Genomic DNA, 22,233 nt, shown 5'->3' with positions numbered 1-22,233 from the left:
CTCTTTGGCATTCTTTTTATAAGAGGTTTATCTTGCAATGCAAAAAAGACTCTTCGTCCCCAGATCGGTGTTATAACTATGTTTCTGGATAACATTCCGTGGGGTTGCCTCAGTCTATGGACTATTAATGACGATTTAGCTCTATTGCGGGGCAGGAGTGCAGAGACGCAGATTACACTGCCAAATGACCACCGGCAGGCTCGTTCACAAACAGCTTCTAGGATTGCAGCCGGCACTGCCTGCAGCCGTATAGCAGACGTTACACTCTCTTTCCTAACTAGTAATCATGTGTCGTATCCATTTGTGGTGAATGGTCAGTGGCAAAAAGAAAAGGGGGAGAGTAAGGGGCGGCAAAGACAGAAACGGTACCAGGAGGATGCCACTGACACTGACGGCACGGGTAATAGGAATAGTATAAGTGACATAGGTGCAGGGCGGCGGCAGGCACTGCCGCGCTGTGGGGCGCTCTGCCTGCTGCTCGCCCTCACCTGCCTGTGCACTGCTGCCGACAGTGCTAGAGCAAAATGTGAAGACTGCTCAGATGGCAGTGATGAGAGTGCTTGTGTGAAGAAGACGTGTGCTGAATCTGACTTTGTGTGCAACAGTGGTCAGTGTGTGCCAAACAGATGGCAGTGTGATGGGGATCCGGACTGTGAAAATGGGTCTGATGAGATTGCTGATCTGTGTTATATGAGAACATGCCAGGTAAATGAAATCAGCTGTGGTCCTCAGTCAACCCAGTGTATCCTGGTGTCCTGGAAATGTGATGGTGAAAAAGACCGTAACAGAGATCCTGATTGCAAGGATGGAAGTGATGAAATTAACTGCCCTTCTCAGACCTGCAGGCCAGACCAGTTCAGATGTGAAGATGGGAACTGTGTCCATGGGAGTAGGCAGTGCAGTGGTGTGAGAGACTGTCTGGATGGCACTGATGAAGCAAACTGTGACAATGTTATTCAGTGCTCAGGACCTGGCAAATTCAAGTGCAGAAGTGGAGAATGCATAGATATCAACAAAGTGTGTAACCAGCAGAGAGACTGCAAGGACTGGGGTGCTGAGCCCCTGAAGGAATGCAACATACATGAATGTGACTGTCCAGCTGGGTTTGACTTTGTAGAAAAGAGAAATTGTGGAATTGATGAATGTCAAAACCCTGGTATCTGTAGTCAAATCTGTATCAATCTGAAAGGTGGCTACAAATGTGAACGTAGCCGTGGCTATCAGGTGAATCCTGCTACAGGAACCGGGAAAGGGCCATACTGGTACAAAAACACAAATAACACCTGTGATTACAATGACGCTGCTAAGCAGGGTTTAGGGGTTTGTAGCATGGAGACAAGGGGTAACAACTACAGTGTTTGGAACAATTGTGCAGCTTTGGCCTTACCTCCTGATGTGCTTCTGATTTGTGGGGATGGGGCCTGGCAAGGTATCCCTGCAAATGCTATCAGATGTCCATGTTACTTAGATAAACTCACTGTATTTGCTCCTAGCTTGTTACAGTTGCGTGAGATCACCAGACATAAATGGGCATTGCTTGCATTGGATTGCAATGATAATGTTGAATTGTGTGGGGTTGCAACTAGAGCGGCATTAGCAATTTCAGTGCCTAGAGTGGCATCTGCGGCCGCACGTAACAACTTAGAAAAATTGGAATGCTGGGCCGAGAGGCAAGCCTATGCCACGACAGAGATACTTGAGGAGATGTTACCAGATCAAAATAGTCTGCGACATCTGCTTTTACAGGATCAAGCTGCTATTGACATCTTGCTTTTGGCTCAAAGGAATGGGTGTGAGGACTTTAAGGGAATGTACTGTTTAAACCTTTCTGATCATAATGAGTCAATTCACAAATCCATTACTTTCCTGAAAGAGCATATGAGAAAGATTCAGTATGGTATCAATCCTTTCAATCAATGGTTCACTGACTTGTTTGAAACAAGGTGTAGATGGTTGCTGGGTTTAGTCACAAGGGGATTAAGGATTTGGTTTATGGTGGTGGTAATCATCGTTGTGTGTTGTAAGTATAGCTAAAGAGTCACTTGTAAAACTGCTGTGTCGGGCTTGGTTTGCTCAAAAGAAGAAGGGGGAATTGTTGAGAGATTTCTTGAAACAGCAAAAATCCCATGGCTTGCTGTAGCTGAGCAAACCAAGCTACCAGGGCAACTATGAGAAGTTCCCATGACAGTGTTCCCACATCGCCCAATTGAGGAACTCAGAAAAATATTGTTACCAGTAGCTGGCTTCAAGGACAAGGTCTATGTGACTGCTAATCACAAGGGGGTTGTTTTCTTGCAGGTGGGGTTGTTTTCTTACAGTTGTTTGTCTGAGTGCTTTTGACCAATAATCTTGTGTGAAACACTGTCCACCCCTGTTAAGTTCTCTATAAAAGTTAAGCTATTCGGGCAATAAAATGGAGCATGATCTGACTCTACTGTGTGTCTGTCGTGCTTTCGGCCGTGCTTCCTGCAACATGGTAACAAGTCAGAACTTCAGCTAACAATATAATCCACTACCTGTAAAGAAATCATACTTGCTAACAATCATTAATATTGATTTACTCTGACAACTACACACTATTTGGGTGTCTCTTTGCAGAGTGATGAGATGTTTAGTGATAAATGAGGTTAAAAAAAAAGGGGGGGGGGATTTAAAAATCATAGTTTTTGAAACATGCATTTTGTATGACACGCCATCTGTTTTAAAGCAGAGCTCTCCCTGGATTGCAAAGAGGTTGGTGTGCTAAATCTGATATACTCGAATACTAGGAGGGAAAACCCCAGTGCTGTTAAATTCAGTGACAGCTGAACACCCACTTGTGTCTTAAGCTACCTAAACCATAGTTTTATAAAATGGCCTTAACTGGCCTCTTGTTTGATGGAATAAAACTAAGTTTATGAGAGAGATGTAGTTGTAGTAATTAATCCACCCGTATGAAATAACTTTTTTAATTTTTCAGAAGAATTTGAAGTTGCATAACATGCATATAGTTGCGTGACAACACAACAGACAAAGATAGGGGAGAGAAAATAAATAGCCACTGGTGAAACAGAGTATTCCAGTGTGTTTGATCACCATTCTCCCTAAATAATAAACATTGCTGCTTCTCTAGATGACCTAATGGAACAATACCTACAAACATACTATGCTCAGGAGACTTCCACTACAGAGCTTCAGGCACTCTAATAAATTAGGCAGATTAGATGGCAAGAGATAAGATGTCCCAAGTTTCTGAGAGAGAATTGTGATACATTCTGGAGGGAACATCTGGTGTGTAACATGAAGTCTTTTATCATTATTTTAGTAATTGTGTAATAAATCCAGCAGGCAACTTCTGAGATTTATACAGCCCGAAAACCTTCCAAGTCCCAAAACTCATGTAATTTCATAGCATTCTTGACATAATGGAAAACAAAGAATTTCATGCACATATAGACCCTGTCAAAGCAGGCAGAATAGGTAAGACACAATTCACACAGGATCAGACACCTGCAAACAGTAACCACAGGGACAGTTTAAAACTTTTTCTTCTTACCTGCTGCTGCTTCACAACTGATGCTATCTTTAACGACACAAGGTGGACTCAGGGGCAAAACGTCATCATCAAAACTGATCAGATCTCCTTCCACATCTAGTTTACTTTGCAAAGTGGGTGCTGAGGAGTTGGCTGCAGGTGACAATTCCCCCAGAGACTTGGAAACTTTTTCTTGGAGAGATACAGGAGCCCGTGGGGGTGCAGCAATTGGTTTTAGCGTGGCCAAAGAAAAGGCAGGATTTTCTGCACTAGGTGACTTTTTAGGAACGAGAGGCCTTGGAGCAGGAACAGGATATTTCTTTTGTCCATCGTTCTCTGCAACCGATCCACTCTTTGTATCAAGAAAATCACTACTACTACTTTTTACAAGGCCAGGTTTTGGTTTCTTTGGCAGTTCAGGTTTGGTTGCAACACTGTTCCCAACTGCTTCAGGTTGAAGCTGCAATTCCTTGGAAGAAGGTGTTGATTTGCTTTCTGTCCATGCATCCCAATCTCCCGAAACTCTGCTTAGCCCTGGCTTTGGAGCAACTACTGGCTTCTTTGCAGGTACAGGTCTTGGGGCGAATGAACGAGGCGCAATTTCTGGTTTCTTTGCTAATCCTGAGGTATCATTAGTTCCTTGGGTTTCAAAAACTTTGATCCTTGAAACAATACTATTTTGGCTCTTTCCTGTACTCATGCTGTCCACTGCCAAATGATTGTCTAGTAAGCTATCATCTAACACAGATGACTGCTCAGCTGAAGGTTGCTGTCTTTTTGTGTTAGACTGGTTCACTTCTTCCCCATTGTCTCTTATCTGACTTTCAGTATTTTTGACCACAGGTCTGAGATTGCTTCTTGATCTTGGCTTTGGCACAGGACATATCACAGCATTGGGATTTTCTTGGTGCTTCTGACCTTCAGAAACATCAAAACCTATTAAGGAAGTCTCATTTTCTGAAGACCTATTCAGGAGAGATGCAGAAGGCCTAGGAGGTTTCAGAGGACTTTGCCCTACAAAAAGAAAAGAAAGGGTTTCAGTTATCTATTCTAGAACACTTGATTTATATTAGTTTTTATCATCGTTAGGGTGTGAAACAATGATTTTTGTTCAGAACTTAGTGCTGCTTGTGAAACTGGAATTCTCTTTCTTAAAAAAAAAATAAAAAAAAAATATATGAACTCCAGGAAGAAGCTGAAGATTGCTAAAACATACAGCATCTGCATGCTGTGAGTTCAAAACCTCTTAGCTTGCAGCCGGAAGGGTATGCAAGCAACATCTTGACCAAGGAATAGCACAGTGATTTCCTCAGCTGAGCATTGCACATCCAGCCAGTTACTTTTCAGCCTGAATGTGCAACTGCTGTTACTCCAATTGGACATCTGAGGTCTGCTAGCCCCAAAGCAATTGCCCTTATGGCTGAATTGAGGAAAACATTAAAGGTTTTTATTGTAAAGTCATAAAGACACATGATACTACTCATCTTCCTTGCAGAAGAAGTTTTAATTGTAGTCTAAACGTGAATGCAATAGTACTTCAGAAGAGAGCAGCTTTGCGGGAATTTGCAGCATCAATCACTCCCAGAAAAGTAACTGTTATTCATGTTAATTGCTACACAGATCAATAACGAAGAACATCTTCAAGAAACAGCCTAAGATTTTTATGAATGAGAAATCCAAAAATCTCACCTGGATAGCTTGCAGATTCCCAGTGTGCAGGCACACTGTTTTTTACATTACTTGCTGGCAAACGGCTGATTAGTTCCTCTGGAAAGTCAGTTTGTGTTGCAGAAGTAGTGGTATGTCTAGAAGCAGCAGCATTATTGTTATTTGTTGTATTGACTTGCACTTGATTAATTTCTTTTATCACCTGCTCATAAGACGGTGGAAGCTACAAGACAAAGAGAGAGAAATAGTAATGTATGTCCAGATGTGATCCTTAAAAAACAAAAAGCAAAACAAAAAAATATATAATATATATAAATATACATGTAAATTTAAAAATGCTAAATTAATGTATGCAGAAGAAAAGAGCACTATCTTTTATTATTCAATGTCATGAAAGCCTAAGCAAGCAAAAACTCGTAGTGATAATACTGTTTCTCTCTTCTTACCTTTTTTTTCATTTACCTTTATAATTCAAACACACCTCACGTAAATCCATGCTCACCTCAGCTGGAATAAGCTCATTTGTCCTCCACTGAGCATGAGACGAAGAAGAAGGGAATCCTAATCCCTGAGGAGCGACAGGGCTTGCACCTGGAAACCAGGAGGATGGCCGGAGGGGTTCAGCAGCAACTATTGTAATTTCAGGACGCCTAGAGATGAAGGCAAATGAGAATAATTATCTAAAATGTTTTAGAATAGTTTCTTTAAATGTAAAAGACCAAGGTTTTCTCAGCATGGAAAATCAAAACAGCTCAAGTCTTTTTGATTTAACCAAAGATATCTTTCTGCGATTTCAAAGCAACTTACCTGACCTTTCTAACAAGCACTTAGGCTTCCATTCAAAGCACCTAATTAAATGACTAAGCCAAAAAGTAGGTTTATTGGCTTCAGTGAAATAATTTACATGCTTAAAGTACTTAAATACAAGTGTAACTCAATTAGATGAAAGTAGTCTCAGTCTTCATGGGATAATGAGAACTAATCATGCATGTGCCTTTAGCCTGCTGCAATGTGCAAACAGTGGGATAGTTAAATCTGCTTCTGGCTGGCTACCTGAAAGATTGTCTGCCCCAAAGACTTCGGGAGAAGCCTCCAACTGTGCTACAGGAAGGCCAGAGCCCACTTCATAAGGCCTTTGGGACAGGGCCTATTTGCTTAGAGCATCTAGCATAACAGGGATTGCCATGGGTTTTTAGGACCTCTAGGTACTGCCGCTGTTTTATTACTGTACCAACTGCTTTAGAGGATAAGCTGCAGCGAGAGCCTCTGTTTCCCAGATACAGCCCCCAAGCCACTGCTGATTAATCTAGAATCCTGAATAAGATGCATTTTGAGAAGTGAGTTTTGTGAGTAGATGAAGCATCTGCTACAGAAGCCTCGGTCTGCTATCAGAAAAACTGCAGAAACATAACTTCTAAAATGATCGTAAAAAAATTTAAACAGGGGGGATGCAGTTCCTTCACACCTGAAGTAACAGCAGACTCGGTTCACCAGCTATTCAGGTTGGTGACCTCCTTTCTCAAATCTTTTGAGAAAATGGAATGAGAACTGAAAGTGTGCTTATTTTCATTGTGAAGTGATCCTGTAAATAGATGTCAGGAAAGTGAAACAGTTCTACACAGGTTTGTTGGTTGGTTGTATTCCTTTTCTGAGGACACAAACAGCACTTGACCAGAAAACGCAAACTCTTAGTCCACCCTGTGCTTAAGCATCACAGTATTTTTATTTTATTCCAAGTATAATTTATTTTTAAACACAAAAAGGATGAGGGAAAAAAAAAAAAAAGAGGAGAACGATGTAGAAGGTAATAAGACACAATCGAACAAGTTTTAGAGAAACATCTAAACGCAAAATAAATAACTGCATCTTACCTTCTATCCCTCTGCTGTTCACTATGGCTAGAAGTCCGAGAAGCTATTTAAACAAAAGAAACAGAAGTTTTGAAGAAGTTAAAATGTACCACCACAGCGGTAAGATGAGGGTAACAGCATAGCCCATACCAAGCCACCACAAATGAGACAGAGAGCACACAGCATCCGATCATAAATTCCAGATTTTAAGACTGGCCAAGGTTTTGAAAAAGATTATTTGTATTAAATACGAGGGGAAGGTTTTAAAAAGGTTTAGGACATGGTTTCATCATCAGTTTAAGTCATTCTGTGTTCTAGATACCATCAAGAGAGACCATCCTTCTTCCTTGCCATATGTTCCTGTCTCCTGCATTGCAACCCTAGAGCTGAAATTTGTTTTTCTTTAGCTTAAACAATCCATGAATAAAACAGAGAAGTGTTAAGCATATCTGGCTTTGTTTTTGATGGCTCATTTCTGAGATGTGTTCTTTTACCTCTTTTATTAAATTATTTTTTTGTTAGCTTTAAAGAAGGAAAGAGTACTAAGGCACAAAATCTAAGAAAATATTTCACCCTCCTTTATGTAAAAAGGAAAAAAAAGTTTCCTAAAGTTTTATCTCTTGTGCATTAAAGGTTAGCAACATTAAAAAAAAAAGTGCTTTAAGTTAGGCAAAATAAGTGAATCCTGACCCCTTAGTTTTTCTTTTTGCCATATTTATATTCAAATGATTTTTTCAATGGCCACATTATGTTTTCATTTTGATGTCTTCTAAGGGCAAAGAAAATTATCTGAGGGACAGATTTTGGCATAGCAAGGACAATTTAGGAAGCAGTAGAGACTTATTGTGCAGAAGCTGACGATTGTGCTGTTCCTGTGCCAAAGGCTCAGAGCTGGAATCTGAAATCAGCAAAGCGCACTTGATTTAAGAATCGCAGAGTTGTGTGTCAGACATACCTCTTCCACGGGGCATTTTTGATGTGCACTATTCATGAGTGCTAGAGGAAAAAAAGAAGGGGTTACAGAAGAGGAAGAGGGGGTGAAGGAGAAAAAAAACAAGGCTCCAGAGTGCCAGAAACCGTGATCAAATGGGTTAGTCACACAAGGACAGCGCACGTGCCAAAGATTTAAAAGGACAACTGTAATGTCTATTCACCATACAGTGTCTTAAAAAACTGAAATAAATCAGATTTTATTTCTAGTTCCATGCTGATTTTAACAATGGGTGTTCAGATGTTTTGCCTGCCATAAATTAACCATGAAGAATATAACTGAATATGGAAAATTCCACTGTATTGCTCAACAAAGTGCCACTGTAGGAACATGGGGAGGGGAAGTCCAATCTATTTTGAATGCTTTATTTAGCTTAAAATCGTGGTTTATTTGGGTCTGTGCTTTTTCCTCTCCAAAAATACTATGTGACATTGAGAAGCTGATACAGACGGCAAGAAGCTGGGATCCCACAATACCCACCCTAACACAGAGGTACAGTCAGGCATGCTGACTGAGGTAAAAGGCATACCTCAAAGTTTTAGCCATAACTGCACATCTCCTAACCCAGTTCTGTAAAAAACAGAAATCCCCGACATAACTGACGCTTCACCTTCACTTTGCTGTTCACAGATTTTAACACAGCGTTCATCCTACCCACACATTAAAGGGAAGACTATTAAACAAGCAAAAACAACCCCAAACAACCAAACCAACCTATTCCAAGTTTAGATTTACAAAGAGGTTGGAAGAAGCATTCATTTGGTAAATGTATTTAATAACTGTTCAGGGTACACCCAAATGGTAAAGGCTATTAAAAGAAATGGTAAGGAAATTAAAGCTAATTAACGAGGGATGTAAAACTAAACTGATAAACCTGTCAATTTCTTCCGATCTTTCTCCTTTTCTTGATGAAGACTACATACTATTTTCTCCCATGAGACCCAAGACATAATTCTGTTTATTAAAGTTATTAGAACAAATAAAAATATCTGTAAGACCTTTTGACTTTCTAAAGAGAAGCTAAAAAACCCTACAGTGGGGCATACAAATCTACATAACCCATCAAATATTTTTGTACAAAAATTTCAACTAAACAAGTAAACTCACATCAAAGCACCACATTAACATTACTTATATAAAAATAACTTCACTAGTAGATACAAACACATCCTTTCAAAAAGGAACAACACCTACACCATTATTTATGTTTTCAAAATGTGTCCATTCTGCTATTTGAAACAAAAAGTCCTGAACACTCATGGAATCATCTGCACAAGCATTTAAGATGAGCATTTCTTAGCGACCTCAACAAAATTCATCCCTCCTTCCATCAATCGCTCCCCTCTTTTTGCTTTCCTATTTTTGTTAGAACCACACTCCTACAGCATTTTACTTTGTGAGCTCTTAAATCCACAGGAGGAGCAGAGCTGAAACCTACTGCATCTTCTGCTCTCAAGCATTCATTGGAGTTCCAAGGCAGGAGCGGTCTTTGGATGCTGTAAGTCTGTTCTTCGTTCCCTTTGGGGATAGCCTTGAAAAAGCATGCTATTAATTTTTCCTTCAGATTTCAAATTATGACAGCATTAAGATTTTTTTTTTTTTTTAAAAAAAAAAAAACACATTTCCTCCATTAGGGGAGTCAATAAAAAATTATTTCAGTGTGGATTTGCATACTGACAAATAGAAACCCCCACTTCTACACTAAGAAATGCTCTGAGCGAGAAGTGTTAATATTTTCAGGAGTATATATTTAGTGGTTTTTAAGTAAAAAGTAAGCAAAGTGGTTAAAGAAGGGGTGGGACAGGAAAACCCAGCACATAAAATCCACACATTTTCTTCTTATAACTTTATTGGTCTCAAGGGAAAGAAAGAATGTCAAATCGACCCATAATATTGTCACTAGAGATATTTATTTCCATGAGTGTCAATGAGGCATCCAAATGTTTTTCCACAGAAAAGCAAACAAACAGTTTTTAACCTATTATAGCAGTTTTGAAGTGAGTAAAGGATTAATGGTAATACTGTAAGCAGGGAACAGATGAGTGACTTACAGATTCATTCTTTGTACACAAATCACTGGATAAAGCTGGTTAAATATTTTTGGCTGCGCAGGGTAGTGCCTGTGCTGGATGCTTATGTTTGAGAATGTTTTTCCTCTACAGTTCCTTCTCTGGGTTGTATTTTTCAAGCAAACTTGGCATTTCATTTCTGTTTGAAACACACGCCGATTATGGGGCTGGAAGCACTTTAAGCTCTGAGATCAAGATGCCCGTATAAGCACACTTTCTAACAGCCCTTACACCACAAACTCGTAAATCGCAATGATACAGATGAGCTGGTGGCAACTGAAGTCTGGCGTGCACTTTTGAGTCTTTTGAAAAGAGCTGGGTTAGAATTCACAGTCTTTCAGGCAACTTTTTTAGGCAATATAGAGGAAACTATGAAGTTCATTCAAGGATCTGCTCAGAGATAGCCTCCTGCTGTGCGCACTGAGTGCTTCCACAAAAGAAACACTGCATAATAATATCTGTATATTTCCATTAGCAAATCTGTATGAAATACTGAACAGCTTTGTCACCGCACACTGCTTTAAAAGCAAGTTCCATTTCCCATTACAGATTGGAACCATAGCCTCAAATAGCCCAAACCTTGCGTGAAATGAAGCTTCAAATTTTTCTGATGATTTTTATTTATTGTCCCTTCCCGTAGCTGTCAGTAAACATGGTTTGGTGGGTAATAGTGGTGGCTGGGGCGCGCTGGGACCTGATATCTTTGAGGTCTTTTCCAACCTTAATGATTTTACGATCCTTTCAATTTTCCTTCATATTAACTGTTATCAATGGGTTTTAAAGTAATAATATTACTTTCTCCAACAAGCAAATGTGCTAATATTTAAAACTACAGCTTCCCTCAATGCTTTTCCAACACTAGGCTAGAAATTTCTACCACTAATACTATGAAGTAAGCAGACCATTAGACTGAGAAGTTACTCTTCTCCCTGAATAGCTGCCCGGGGATAAAAGTTATTCCTTACGGTCTCAGAGAGAGCCACAACTGTGAGCAAACACTCCTTCCCCTACCTGCTAAGTAATACACCAGCAGAGCTGACAGACTGCTTCTATGCAAGAGGCCACGCTTAGGGCCTTTGCAATAGTGAGGGTGCTGCATGCATGCAGAGATGCACTCTTCAGGTGGTGCTAAAATGATGAGGTAATCCTCAAGCCTAAACCAGCATAGTGTTAGGTTAGAGGTTGGACTCGATGATCTTGAGGTCTCTTCCAACCTAGAAAATTCTGTGATTCTGTGATAGTCTAATTTCATCCAAGATCTGATAACACTAGTTATGTAGAAGCAGAGTTTCAAACTACTGGGAAATTTTCACACATCCCTGAAATAACAGGCTTGAGGCTTTTCTCCTGAACATATTTCTTGGCACAAGGGGGAGGTCTTGCTCCTTTTCTTCTAGTTCTGTTTCCAGGCTCCTCAGAGAAATGTCAGGCTGCCTGACCTTAGAGCTACGCTGATTTAATGCTTGAATGTAGCTAAAAGAGATGCTGCCCAATTCCTCTTCAAAAGAGAGACTTTTGTTCCCTCTCTTGAACCAACATTAGCACTTATACGACCCCACAGTGAGTGAGTTCAGAATGGTAAATACATGTAAAACTAAGCACTTTCTGTACGGTTTTTGTCCATTTTATCTCCCTGCCCCTGCCCTTGGGCTCAGACCACTGGCAGCACAGGGGAAGGAGCGTGCCCCCCTAGCAGAGGTCTGTTCTCTGCCTCTCCTTCCTCGCTCCAGTTCTTCTTTGGACAACTTCAGTGAGGGAACTGGTCAAAAATTATCTGGGGCGGAGGTGGGGTGGAACATGATGGGGATTCCTCTCCCCACCCACAGTGAGATCAAATACCTTCCCACAGCTGACCAAACTGCTGGGCACCAGAGAGGCTGGCATTGTTGCTGAATAAAATCTGTGTTAAGTACATCCTTCGGGAAAGCCTGCAGTTTCACTCAAATTTGACAGCAGCGATTTATGAAGATACTTCACTCCTTCCCACACCTTTCCTCGGGCTGTATGTTCCTGCCTCTGCACCAGTCCCTGCATTATGCCAGCCCAAATGTTTGTGCAGATGGGGAGAGAATGAGGTCATGGAATTGATCTGGTTAGGAAAAAATGGGAGCCAACAGAACCTAGGAAGCCCCCAAGCAAAACAAAACAAAAATGAAAACAAACAAAACGCACAGCCAAAAGCGGCTGCAAACCTGCCAAATGACAAGCCACAGCCTCAAAGCGCGTACAAGCTGTTACACATCCTTCATTCAGCCACATATTTGCTTAGGACAGAATGAGGATGGAACAAGTTTACAGGTTCTTCCAATATTTTATGGCAGCAGACTTGCCTCTGCAGCCCCCCTCTTCTGGAAGAGTGGAGAAGCGAGCAAAAGCCCCATTCCCCTTTGTATCACTACTGCAACACTTAGCTTGCTCCTTTTTGTTTTCTTTGGCATGTGGCTGTCTCGGGTGTCCATGAAAATCATTCCCCTGATTTCATTGTGAGCTGGCTTTAGAGGTGTGTTCTCAGCTGAGATCATCATTAAAAACCCAGGGGTAACTCCTGAAGAGTTCAGATGAAAAATGACTCCTGAGAACATCTCATTTTCATGTGCTTGCTTTCTTCAAGCATCTTGGGCTCACTTTTCTGGATTCTACTGAGCTATTAAACAACGGAAGAAAAACGACACCATCTTCTTATATAGAGTTGCAGTCAGGGTGGCCAAAAGGAAAATAAGCCCTCTTCCTCTTTGGCCACAAGACAGGAAGAGACCTAGCAGTATAAAGTAAGTTTAAGCATTGTCCATAGGTTGGAAAGTTGAAACCCTGCAGATACCTGTTGTGTTTCTTGAAAATTAGATGCGAACAGCACACCAAAGCTCTGATTAAGAAAAAAATTTTCTAGCACTGTTGGGAAAAATGTTGCTCCAGAGAATACCATACTTTTTCCAGATTAATGGCAAGCAGAGTTAGGAATTATTCAGGGTCCATTTTTAACTTAGATCCATCTTCAGGTATGGCTACTGGCATATATACACACACACACACACACATATATAGCCATAGTTTCATATAGAACGCCATAATATGGGCATGGAGATTTTTTTCTAGCTTATCATCTGTAGAATTCACATACTATTCATATTTTATCATGGTTATTCACATATTAATATTATTAAGTATAATTATATTGCATATGTGTCAGGGCTTCTTTACTAGAATTTTTGAACTTTTTTTTTTTTTTTATCTAAGCCTCAAAAGAAGGTATCTCTTGCTACTGTAGTTTCAGAACCATACATCTATCAATTGCTTAATGATCTTTTACACAGTTTATCAGTTGGACGAGGGTCTGGAGCTTAGACAGTCTGAATCAATTCCTGACTCCATGACAAAGGCCCTCTGTGATCTGGTGCTCTCTGTTTTCCAGTATCCTATTTGTGGCAGCAATAGCACAGATGAAGTGCTGCATTTTAACTACAGCATCATGTAGACTTGCTCTGAATAAAGCTTTCATGATCCCCTTTGACTACCTCCAACCTAATCCATACTAATGAGTCCCTTACTAATAGATCGAGGGAAACAAATCAGTAGAAACAAATCATACACACTAATGTATTTCCTCCCTGTGGCAGAATCCTCAAGGTTGTTTTGAAAGTACCAAACTGAAATCATCGACAGAAATGAAATAAAAATGAAAAAGGGAGAAAAAGAAACAGTATAAAGTACTTCAGAGAATGCAGCTGAAGAAATTCTCTATCTGGAAACATCATGAGCAGGGAAAGAGAAAGAGGAGTTAAAAAAAATCAGGGACAAAAAGATTATATTTTCATACAAGATTACAAACTATTCATTTATTTTTGAAATGAGTCATGTGCATGCAACAAATCCCGTCCCAAATGGGAAGGTGCTACGGATTTCTTCTGAAATTATTCTCCTGAAATGAATTGAACTTCTGTTTTGTCAATGGAGAAATACTGAGCATATATAACCCATGTTCTTCAGAGATGGATCAATCATATCTGCACACGAATGCTCTAGTGTACAAGTAAGAAAATGTTAGTAACTGTCAAGAAAGAACAGACTACCAGCAAAGCAAAAAGATGGTCTAACACGAGGAGGAAAAAAAAAAAAAGACGACAGACATTGCTAGCAGCTTTCTTTTCACATAAAAAGTTAACCAGTTAATAAAAATCAAGATGTAGCAATCTTACAATATTATGACTCTCAAAAAGTAAGAAAAATAGACTTACATCTCTTGATTGCTGCTCTTATGGATGACAAGGGTCCTTGGCTTAGTGAAGAAAGAACAAATGATTACAAAGTGGTTAGAATCTCAAAGAGGAAACAACTATGTAACGTCAATCTGAGGTTCCCTATACGTTGTACTGGGCTTGCCAAATTGGTTTATCCCCAAGGTTGCTATCTTAACAGAAACTTATCCAAAACTCTCGGAGTATACAACTACACCCAACCCCTTCTAATGAAAACCAGGTTGCAGCTTAGCTTAAAGACTCTGAAAAGATAGAAAGCCAATTTTGTAAAGCATTTGTTCTCTCAACTGTGTGTTCAAGTTCACATTCTGTCTCATTTGACTGGAAAACTTGGCGAGGAGCCCATGTGGGTGTGTATGCTCTCAGATTATTAGCATTTAATGACAACATTCCTGTAAATAACGAAAATTTACACAGCCAAGAAAACACCTACAGCCCCTCTGTTAAGTATTTTTAACAATTTCTTATCAACTGATCTTCACTTTCATTTGGAGTTGCATTTTTTAGTAATAACTCAGGGGTGGGGTTAGACAGGAAGACGTGACTACAAAATTGTTGGTACACAAGGACAGAAAAATGTTTCCTTTTGCCAACTCATCTGTTTTCTTGGTAAGACTAAGGTTTCTGTTGTCTCTCTCCCAAACATCTTATTTAACAGATACAGCAGCCTGTACTATTTCTGCAGGTACACATTAGAAGTAACCTGAGATTACCATTTTTACCAAGTGTTGCTAAATTGACGAACATATAAATAAACCTGCCATGTGTACAAAGTTAGAGAGGAGACTAAAAAACAAACAAACCACAAATGTAAACCTACTTCAGAAAAAGGTTTTTTCTTTCTTTCTTAGATACAATATGTAAAGAATACTTGGAGATGCCTTTAAAAGAATATTGAGCACTTCTAAGAGGCTGAAAATAGACTATACGTGGTTCAAATTAACACGGTATCTTAATTACAGCAGAAAGACATGCTAATCAAGCGTTTTCCAGAAACCCTGCACCAGAGCCTTCAGCTGCTGGAGTAGGAGCAGGAAGGTTGGTGTAGGGAGGGCACGAGCATCCTGTGACCACAGGGCAGGCACGCAGCGCACAGCCACGGGCAGCGCTCAGCCTGGCGCCGCCTGCACTTCCCCTGTGATTGCTGCTGGCTGCAGCTCTGCCAGTGGGATGAAGAAAAGGAGGGGCTGCAGGAGAGAAGAAAGAGACACTTACAAAGAACTTGGATGAAAAATGTCCTCCCTCTACATTCGCTCAGAAAACTAATTAAGACTAGAAATGAATGTTGCCCTGACTGAACTGTCTTCTGAAATCCTTTGGCTAGTCTAGGATAAACAATGCCTATTTGTCTGGTTTCAGAAACAGTTCAACTGTGGCTTGGCCCCTCTCCACGCAGCTAGCAAAGCCACATTAGAAAACATTTCTATCAGTCATATTTTATTGCACATTCTCAGCAGAAGAGGATTCTTGCTTTCCTTCAAACTATTCCATCACAATACAGCCTTATCTTCAAGGAACACTTTTAGTTTTATGTCCCTCCCTGATGCACCCGATTTGTCTTTTTTTCTTCCTACTAACTAAACTCTTTCTTTTGGATGTTCAAATTTGAAACTTTATTCTTTTGCCTTCAGTGCTGTGAGTAACTGCAATATTCAAGGTTTTAATTATATTTAGTACTGGTAGAAAGGAGACTAAAGTCTGGCAAAACGAATCTGAAGTCTTCTGGAGGAACAAATACCTTCATACTCAAAATTCAACATTTTCTTAAATTCTATTGCAGGAAATTAGGAAACCTACAAGTTATACATACTCAAGTATCAGTAAGACCCAAATGGAGCAGGTTAAGTTCTTTCTTCATCTGGCAAGAGCACTTGGAACCAGTTCAATTTGCCCCAGAATTTGATGAGCACTTTTAGATGTGAGCACGTATTTTTGGCTAGAACTCATAGGAGTCATCATACATGCAAAAATTCATGTTTTCTGTGCATTAAACTGACCAAAAGAGTATAGAAAAGACCTTAAAATCAAAGTGCAAAGACCATTCATGAAACTAACCTGGTGAAACAGAAGTACAAATATATCATCAGCAAGGCAGTTCAAGCGCGCAACCACCCGTATAATTCAGAACCCAAGATAATATGGTTCTGTTTGAAAATTTATGAACTCACCAGCAAAAGCAAGCCGTTATCAGATAGTTTTTCTTTCCCCCTTTCCATTAACAGGTCACCCTCAACACCCTTCCTCTCTTCTAGCAAAGCACTGTATTTGCTATCCCCAGGAGAGTTTGATTCACATTTAACTTACAATTATTTAAGCCCTTTAAAAGACAAGAAATGGGAGTGGATTTACAATTTCCCACAAAACCCTGTAAGGGGACTGCAAATTCCTCAACTTTGTTACATACAAAACCCCAGTAATTTAAGGAAGATGCTGTTCTTAGGGCAGCCTGTGATTTTTGCCCACACCTCATGCTGAGCTCACCCCACCCTGTTACGTAGGCAACAACTCCTGGTGTCCCATCCCAGCTTGCAAAACGAGGAGTGATAAGGTTGCTATTGTCCTCCTCTGCCCCCCAGTTAATGACCACATTTTCTCTCAAGGAATCCAAAAAAGTTAGCATAACCAAAGCAAATTTAGTTCTCCTATTTGATGTGGTAGGAGCTGCAGCAAGGACTCTGCTGAATGCAGCCCCTGCCTCTTTCCCACCTCCTCCTCCTGTCTGTAAAGCAGAGCAGCGAACCAGAGTGCACACACAAACAAACAAACAAACCACCAATACTCATGTCAAGGACAATAGTAAGTAAGAAGTTTAATTTGCATGGGATCTCTGATCCTGGTCCCAGCACGACTCTCCCAACAGTTACGCCAGGCTGACGGAGGGGATGGCATTGCAACAGCCAGCCCGCAGGGGGACAGCAGCTCCTGCACTGCCCTGCAGCGTGCACAGACCAAACTCAAACTGGTGGAAGAAAACAGAACAGACAGCAGGGAGCAGGCACTTTCACTGCATAAAAGCCTGATCAACATTAGCTCAAGCCACACCTAATATGGAGTAAGCAGAGATGCAAACCACTCACGCTGCCCCCATACTATTTACCAGGCAGCAGAGGACAAGTGGAGCAATTTTTTTTTGACATCTGATTTAGCCTGGACCTCACTCACTGTTAATTTAAGCACAAACTTTGTTCCATTTCCAACTGAAGGAGCAGCTCTGTTGGGTGTCCCAGGCCAGCCCTTCAGAAGGGGCACCTAGCCCAACTCTGGGCATCCAAACAAACTGTCTTGATAGGTTCAGAGGGGAACTTCAAAGCTGCTGTACTTGCTAGCTGAAAGCAGTCGGGTACTGCAACTCAGCAGTGATATGACAAGGGTCCAACGGATCACCCTTTCCAAAAGATAAAGAACCTGGAACGGTTTGTCTGAAGACATTAAACACCTCCTCACTCCTCCTGCGGGCTGCATTCTAGGTTTCAAGGACAGATTTCCCAAATATAAACACTTCAGGAAAATGCTTCAAAAGCATATTTTAAGCCCACTTATCGGGGAAATAAAATTGTCACCAGCTGCAGCTCTACCTGAAGGCCTGCTCCTGCAGCCCCTGGGCAGCAGATAGGAGCAGCACGGGGTTCGAACCACAAGGGTGTCTCTGAACCAGCAGAGGGAATTGTGCCTGCCGGGAGGGTCTGCATTTCACACGGGCATCTTCCCCAGGCTACCTACAGACTTCTGCCCTGTGGGCTGCAGCACTGCTCGGGATACAGAAGATGGCCCAAGCTATGGTCCTGTCTCAGCATCCCTCCTTCATCCACCTCTGAGCATCCATCCTCTATTCTGTGGCACACACAGGATGCTCTGCAGGAATCGTGCAATCCTCCGCAGTGCCTGCTCCCACAGGAATCTCCCTCTAGCAGAAGGGAGACCTTTGGTTTCTTTATCTGAGCTGACATAGCGATGAGTATTCTACAGGAAAACCGATTCCACCTATTTCATACATCGCCCTAGAGATTTTTCCAGTGAGAAAAAAATGAAAAAGGACAATCACGTGTTCTAAAAAACAAATACAATGAAGCATCTGCTCCGAACATTTATCCTTCACATCATGTTATATAAGATTTTTCTCAAGATATCCATCCTTCGGTTGACACACCTGCGTAAAAGGCATTTAACACATTTCAGTTGTGATAATTATTGACTCTTTACACAGGCACTTCAAAAAGTTAAAACATTGCTATTTTTAATATCTTGTGATTTACTGGAACATCAGCCAAGAGTTTTTCAATAGCTGATGTTGAAATCACTGTGAGGTAAAACACTAGGATAATGAAAGGCATGATGTGCTCCTCTCAGCTCCCCTAGAAATCACACTAACTTCCTAAGAGCCAACGTACCACAAAGTAATCTTTTTAAAGCTTATTAAGAAGCTGTTAATATTATTTAGAAAACATTATTCCAATCAAAATATTCAAAATACAATGATTTCACTGCAGACTGAGCTCCAGAAAGATGTTAGTGTTTCTAAAGAAAAATTAAGGCTGGTGCAAAAGATTGAATTTACCACCACCACAGATGGCAGGCCAAGGACAGAGCTGTTAGTTTACGTGACGCATGGACCCGAGGTTTAGTTTCTCCCTTGGTGTAAGACAAACAGAGAGTGCACAGCCAGCATAGGCTCTCCATTTTCACCAGTCCTCCTGGGCTGGTGCTGACATGGCTGCACGTCTGCCAGATCCGCCACGTGATTTTGCAAATAACAAACACCCCAATTAGTTCTCAGGCAGACAGGCTGACTGCTCCAGCTGGCTGCAGCGCCCCACAAGCACCAGGGTGATGCAAGAGGTGGTGGGAAGGGGCAGCCAGGGAGGCCAGCGGCTGTCCTTGTGGGAAGCAGCTCAGCCTCCATGCACAAAACCCGACCTTTAGCCCGTGACTCACTTCCAGCATGCAGCAAATCACCAAACACTGGCTCTGCCTCGGGTCAGCTGTTCTTCTCGCCCTTCAGCATCAGCTGATTCACTGCTGTGGTTTGGCTTTCTGCTCGTGCTGGTTGCCCAGGCTGGCTCGCTGGGAGATCAGATGAGCACCAGCAGCAAGCAGCTGGCAGCAGCCTGGCACCACTGTGGCTGCTCTGGAACATGAAGACACGCCCTCACCTTCCCTGCTAGCTAATGGGGTATTGCATCCTGTGGCTCTGCGGGTACTAATAAAGATCCAGTCACCTAAGAAATCAAGTGCTCAGCACTACTGATTTAGGAAATCAGACTCACCCTGGTACCACTTTACCTCTCTAGAGCCTGGCCCCAAAAGCAAGCAATCCCAAAGCAGTAATAAAGCCCAGTTACAATTCAATCCTCATCACTATGCTGAAGATGTCTGCTTCTGCATCACTAAATGAACAGAGCAACTGTGACTTCCCACTGCCTGGATAAGCGAGGACGTAGTTAAGAAGCAGCTAAAACCCAGCTGCTCGGCTAATTAGAACAGCTCACATTGATCAGCGTAGGGAGATGGTTTCAGAAATGGCTTTCTAGCTATTGCTTCAGCCACGTATTCCATATTCATGTGCTTGTCACTGCCATACTTGGGGATGGTATTTCAGCCACTGAACCTTCAATTTCATGGCAGGACACTGGAAAGAAGTCAAAGCAGATCAAGGCAGCAAATGATAACATTTCACCCACTGATCCTTGCAGCTAACTGCAGCCATCAGGCCGCAACAGCTTCCCCAATTAACGATGTCCAGCTTAGATCCTGAAGCTAAAACACCCCGAATTTTAGTGTGAATCCAAATCACTCAGTTCATGTGTATCCTGAATTAACACTTTCCTGATTCAGAGCTACAGACACGCTAGACAGAATTCCCCTTTTCACTTTGCATTTTCCTTCAGACAACCCGAGCTGCAAATCAGGGCATTATTCAAGTTTTCTCAGTCTTCACTGTCTGTTTATGGATTTCATCTCCCATCAAAATGTGTACGACAAGAACGGAGGGCCCTGCTTATTGAAGAGTTCGGCCCCTCTGTAACAGCTAAGAATCTACAGTCTAACCTACCTAGCAACCATTTGTACTCACTTTTGTGATACCTCTGCAACTACATCTCGATGGAAATTTAGAAATAATACTGCAAATGCTTTAATGGCAATTTAATCTTGGTAGTAAATAGAATAAGGGTGAAAAATGTAGGGAAGAAGCCTCTACCAGATAAAAAGACTTAACTGTCAACTGCAGCTTTTCCAGATGCAAATTCTTTACCATCGAAGTCCACAAAGTTTGTGCATTTACAAATGGCATGAGATGACAGTGCCCTACTTCTGCAGGTAAGCAGAATGAAATGAAGCTTCCTTCTCAAGAATGGCGCTTTGATTCAACTATTTGCAGTGGCATTTCAGTCAGCAAATCAAAGCCCTCAGTGGCCACTGACAGGTCATCCTGCTTGCCTCACACATCTCTGTACATCACAACACAATCTGGTGGCTGAGTGAGCTCCAGAACCTTTGTAATTGACCTCACAGATGAGCAAAACCTGTTTTAATAACGAAGGATGAGCAGGACAAAGGCATAGAGAAAACCTGTTGATCCAGACCCGCAGGATTCAAGGTATCTTTACAGGTCTTTAACTATTATAAAGTATGGATATTAGACTTTCCTCAATAGTCTGTGTACTTCATAGAGAATGTAATTATAGTGGCAAGGTTATCTTTAAGCTTAAAGGTTTGTAAAAGGGGAAAAGTGGTATGTGAATATCCTCATATTAGGATTAGAAGTATTAATAATGATATACTACCAAAACAGGGAACATTCTGCTTTACAACAAAGTAGTATCTTCAGTGTATATAAAAGAAAGGGAGTATCTTCAGCACCTACTAAAACCAGCTGCCTCCAGATCAACAAAGAGAAAAAATGAGGCTGGGGGGTGAGGAATCACCCAAAGCAGTCGCTTCTGCTGGCCTGCTGTAAACAAAGGCCGTGAAGCTTAGGAGCAGAAACACACCAGAGCATGTCTTCAGAGGAGAACGAGCAGGAACTAAAGGTACTGCCTGCAGGAATGAGCTGTGAGTGAGGAATCCAGAGGAGAAAGCTCAGGTACTTGAAAGTCTTCAGACTTCAAAGACTCCAGAGCTGTAATCAAACGGAGGGAGCAAGGCATAGGTGTTACTTATTTTGCCTAGATTTGTTTCCTGTGCAAACATAGCTGGGAAAATACAGGTCCGTTTGTTTCAGTTATTGTGCATCCTTCAAGGAAGATGCTGGCATATCTGTGAGGAAGGAGTTCCAGGGGAATCTCAAGGCATCTTAAGGCCTCCAGTAGGTTGATAATTGAGTGTCACTTCCAAGGGACACTACCAAATCGCTTTTACACTCAGCAGTTAAGATACTATCTGCATCCTGCCTAGTCAGAGATTAACAGCACACAATTCCAGTTCTGTAATATAAAAGCCAGCTGTTTGAGAAGCATCCAAAACATAAAGTTCAACCGCAGCCACAGAAGTGGGATCACGAAGCGTTCGATGCCGGCATGACCTCGGTTCCAAAAAATCAGCTGAGAATCTCTGAGAATTTCTAAGTGTGTCGGCCAACGCTGAGCCCTCTGACATGTAGGACTGTCACGCTCCTTTCGCCTAATTCTACTTCTTTGTAATCCGTCTGAGCCAAATAAGCGGCATGAAATGTGCTGGAGTTTAAGCTTTAACTGAGTGAGGAAACAAAAGGAATTTTCTCATTATTTTCATTGCAGGCATATGTTGAGAGCAAAGACATTTGTTGCGGAGGGGTGGCCTATAAAACAGATTTATCAATACATATGCATAGAATAGACTGAAGCCTATTAACTCACGACCAAAAAGAAACCCAACAAAGCATAAACCCTTCTACACTGTAAATGTGAAGCAG

At 41.4% G+C, this 22,233-nt stretch overlaps 1 protein-coding gene across 10 annotated transcripts in view; it reads right to left on the bottom strand.

The window, feature by feature from the left end:
- The window catches only part of SH3D19 (SH3 domain containing 19), an 85,569-nt gene that overhangs the window by 32,838 nt on the left and 30,498 nt on the right, over nt 1-22,233 (bottom strand). For 5 of the 10 annotated variants that reach the window (XM_038178008.1, XM_038178009.2, XM_038178010.2 and 2 more), the window contains 5 exons: nt 14,325-14,365; nt 7,054-7,096; nt 5,685-5,832; nt 5,204-5,405; nt 3,536-4,528 (listed from right to left, as the gene is read on the bottom strand). In XM_038178008.1, the coding sequence (XP_038033936.1) occupies nt 3,536-4,528; nt 5,204-5,405; nt 5,685-5,832; nt 7,054-7,096; nt 14,325-14,365 (1,427 nt within the window). Of the gene's footprint in view, nt 1-3,535; nt 4,529-5,203; nt 5,406-5,684; nt 5,833-7,053; nt 7,097-7,987; nt 8,029-14,324; nt 14,366-21,334; nt 21,358-22,233 lie in introns of those variants that run through there. The other 5 variants (XM_038178011.2, XM_038178012.2, XM_072037397.1 and 2 more) reach the window with 3 other exon arrangements.

The sequence above is a fragment of the Anas platyrhynchos genome, chromosome 4 (genome assembly GCF_047663525.1).
Source record: "Anas platyrhynchos isolate ZD024472 breed Pekin duck chromosome 4, IASCAAS_PekinDuck_T2T, whole genome shotgun sequence".
Classification (NCBI taxonomy): Eukaryota; Metazoa; Chordata; class Aves; order Anseriformes; family Anatidae; genus Anas; species Anas platyrhynchos.
The sequence above is the reverse complement of the archived record's forward strand: the minus strand, read 5'-3'. Positions and strand labels throughout refer to the sequence as shown.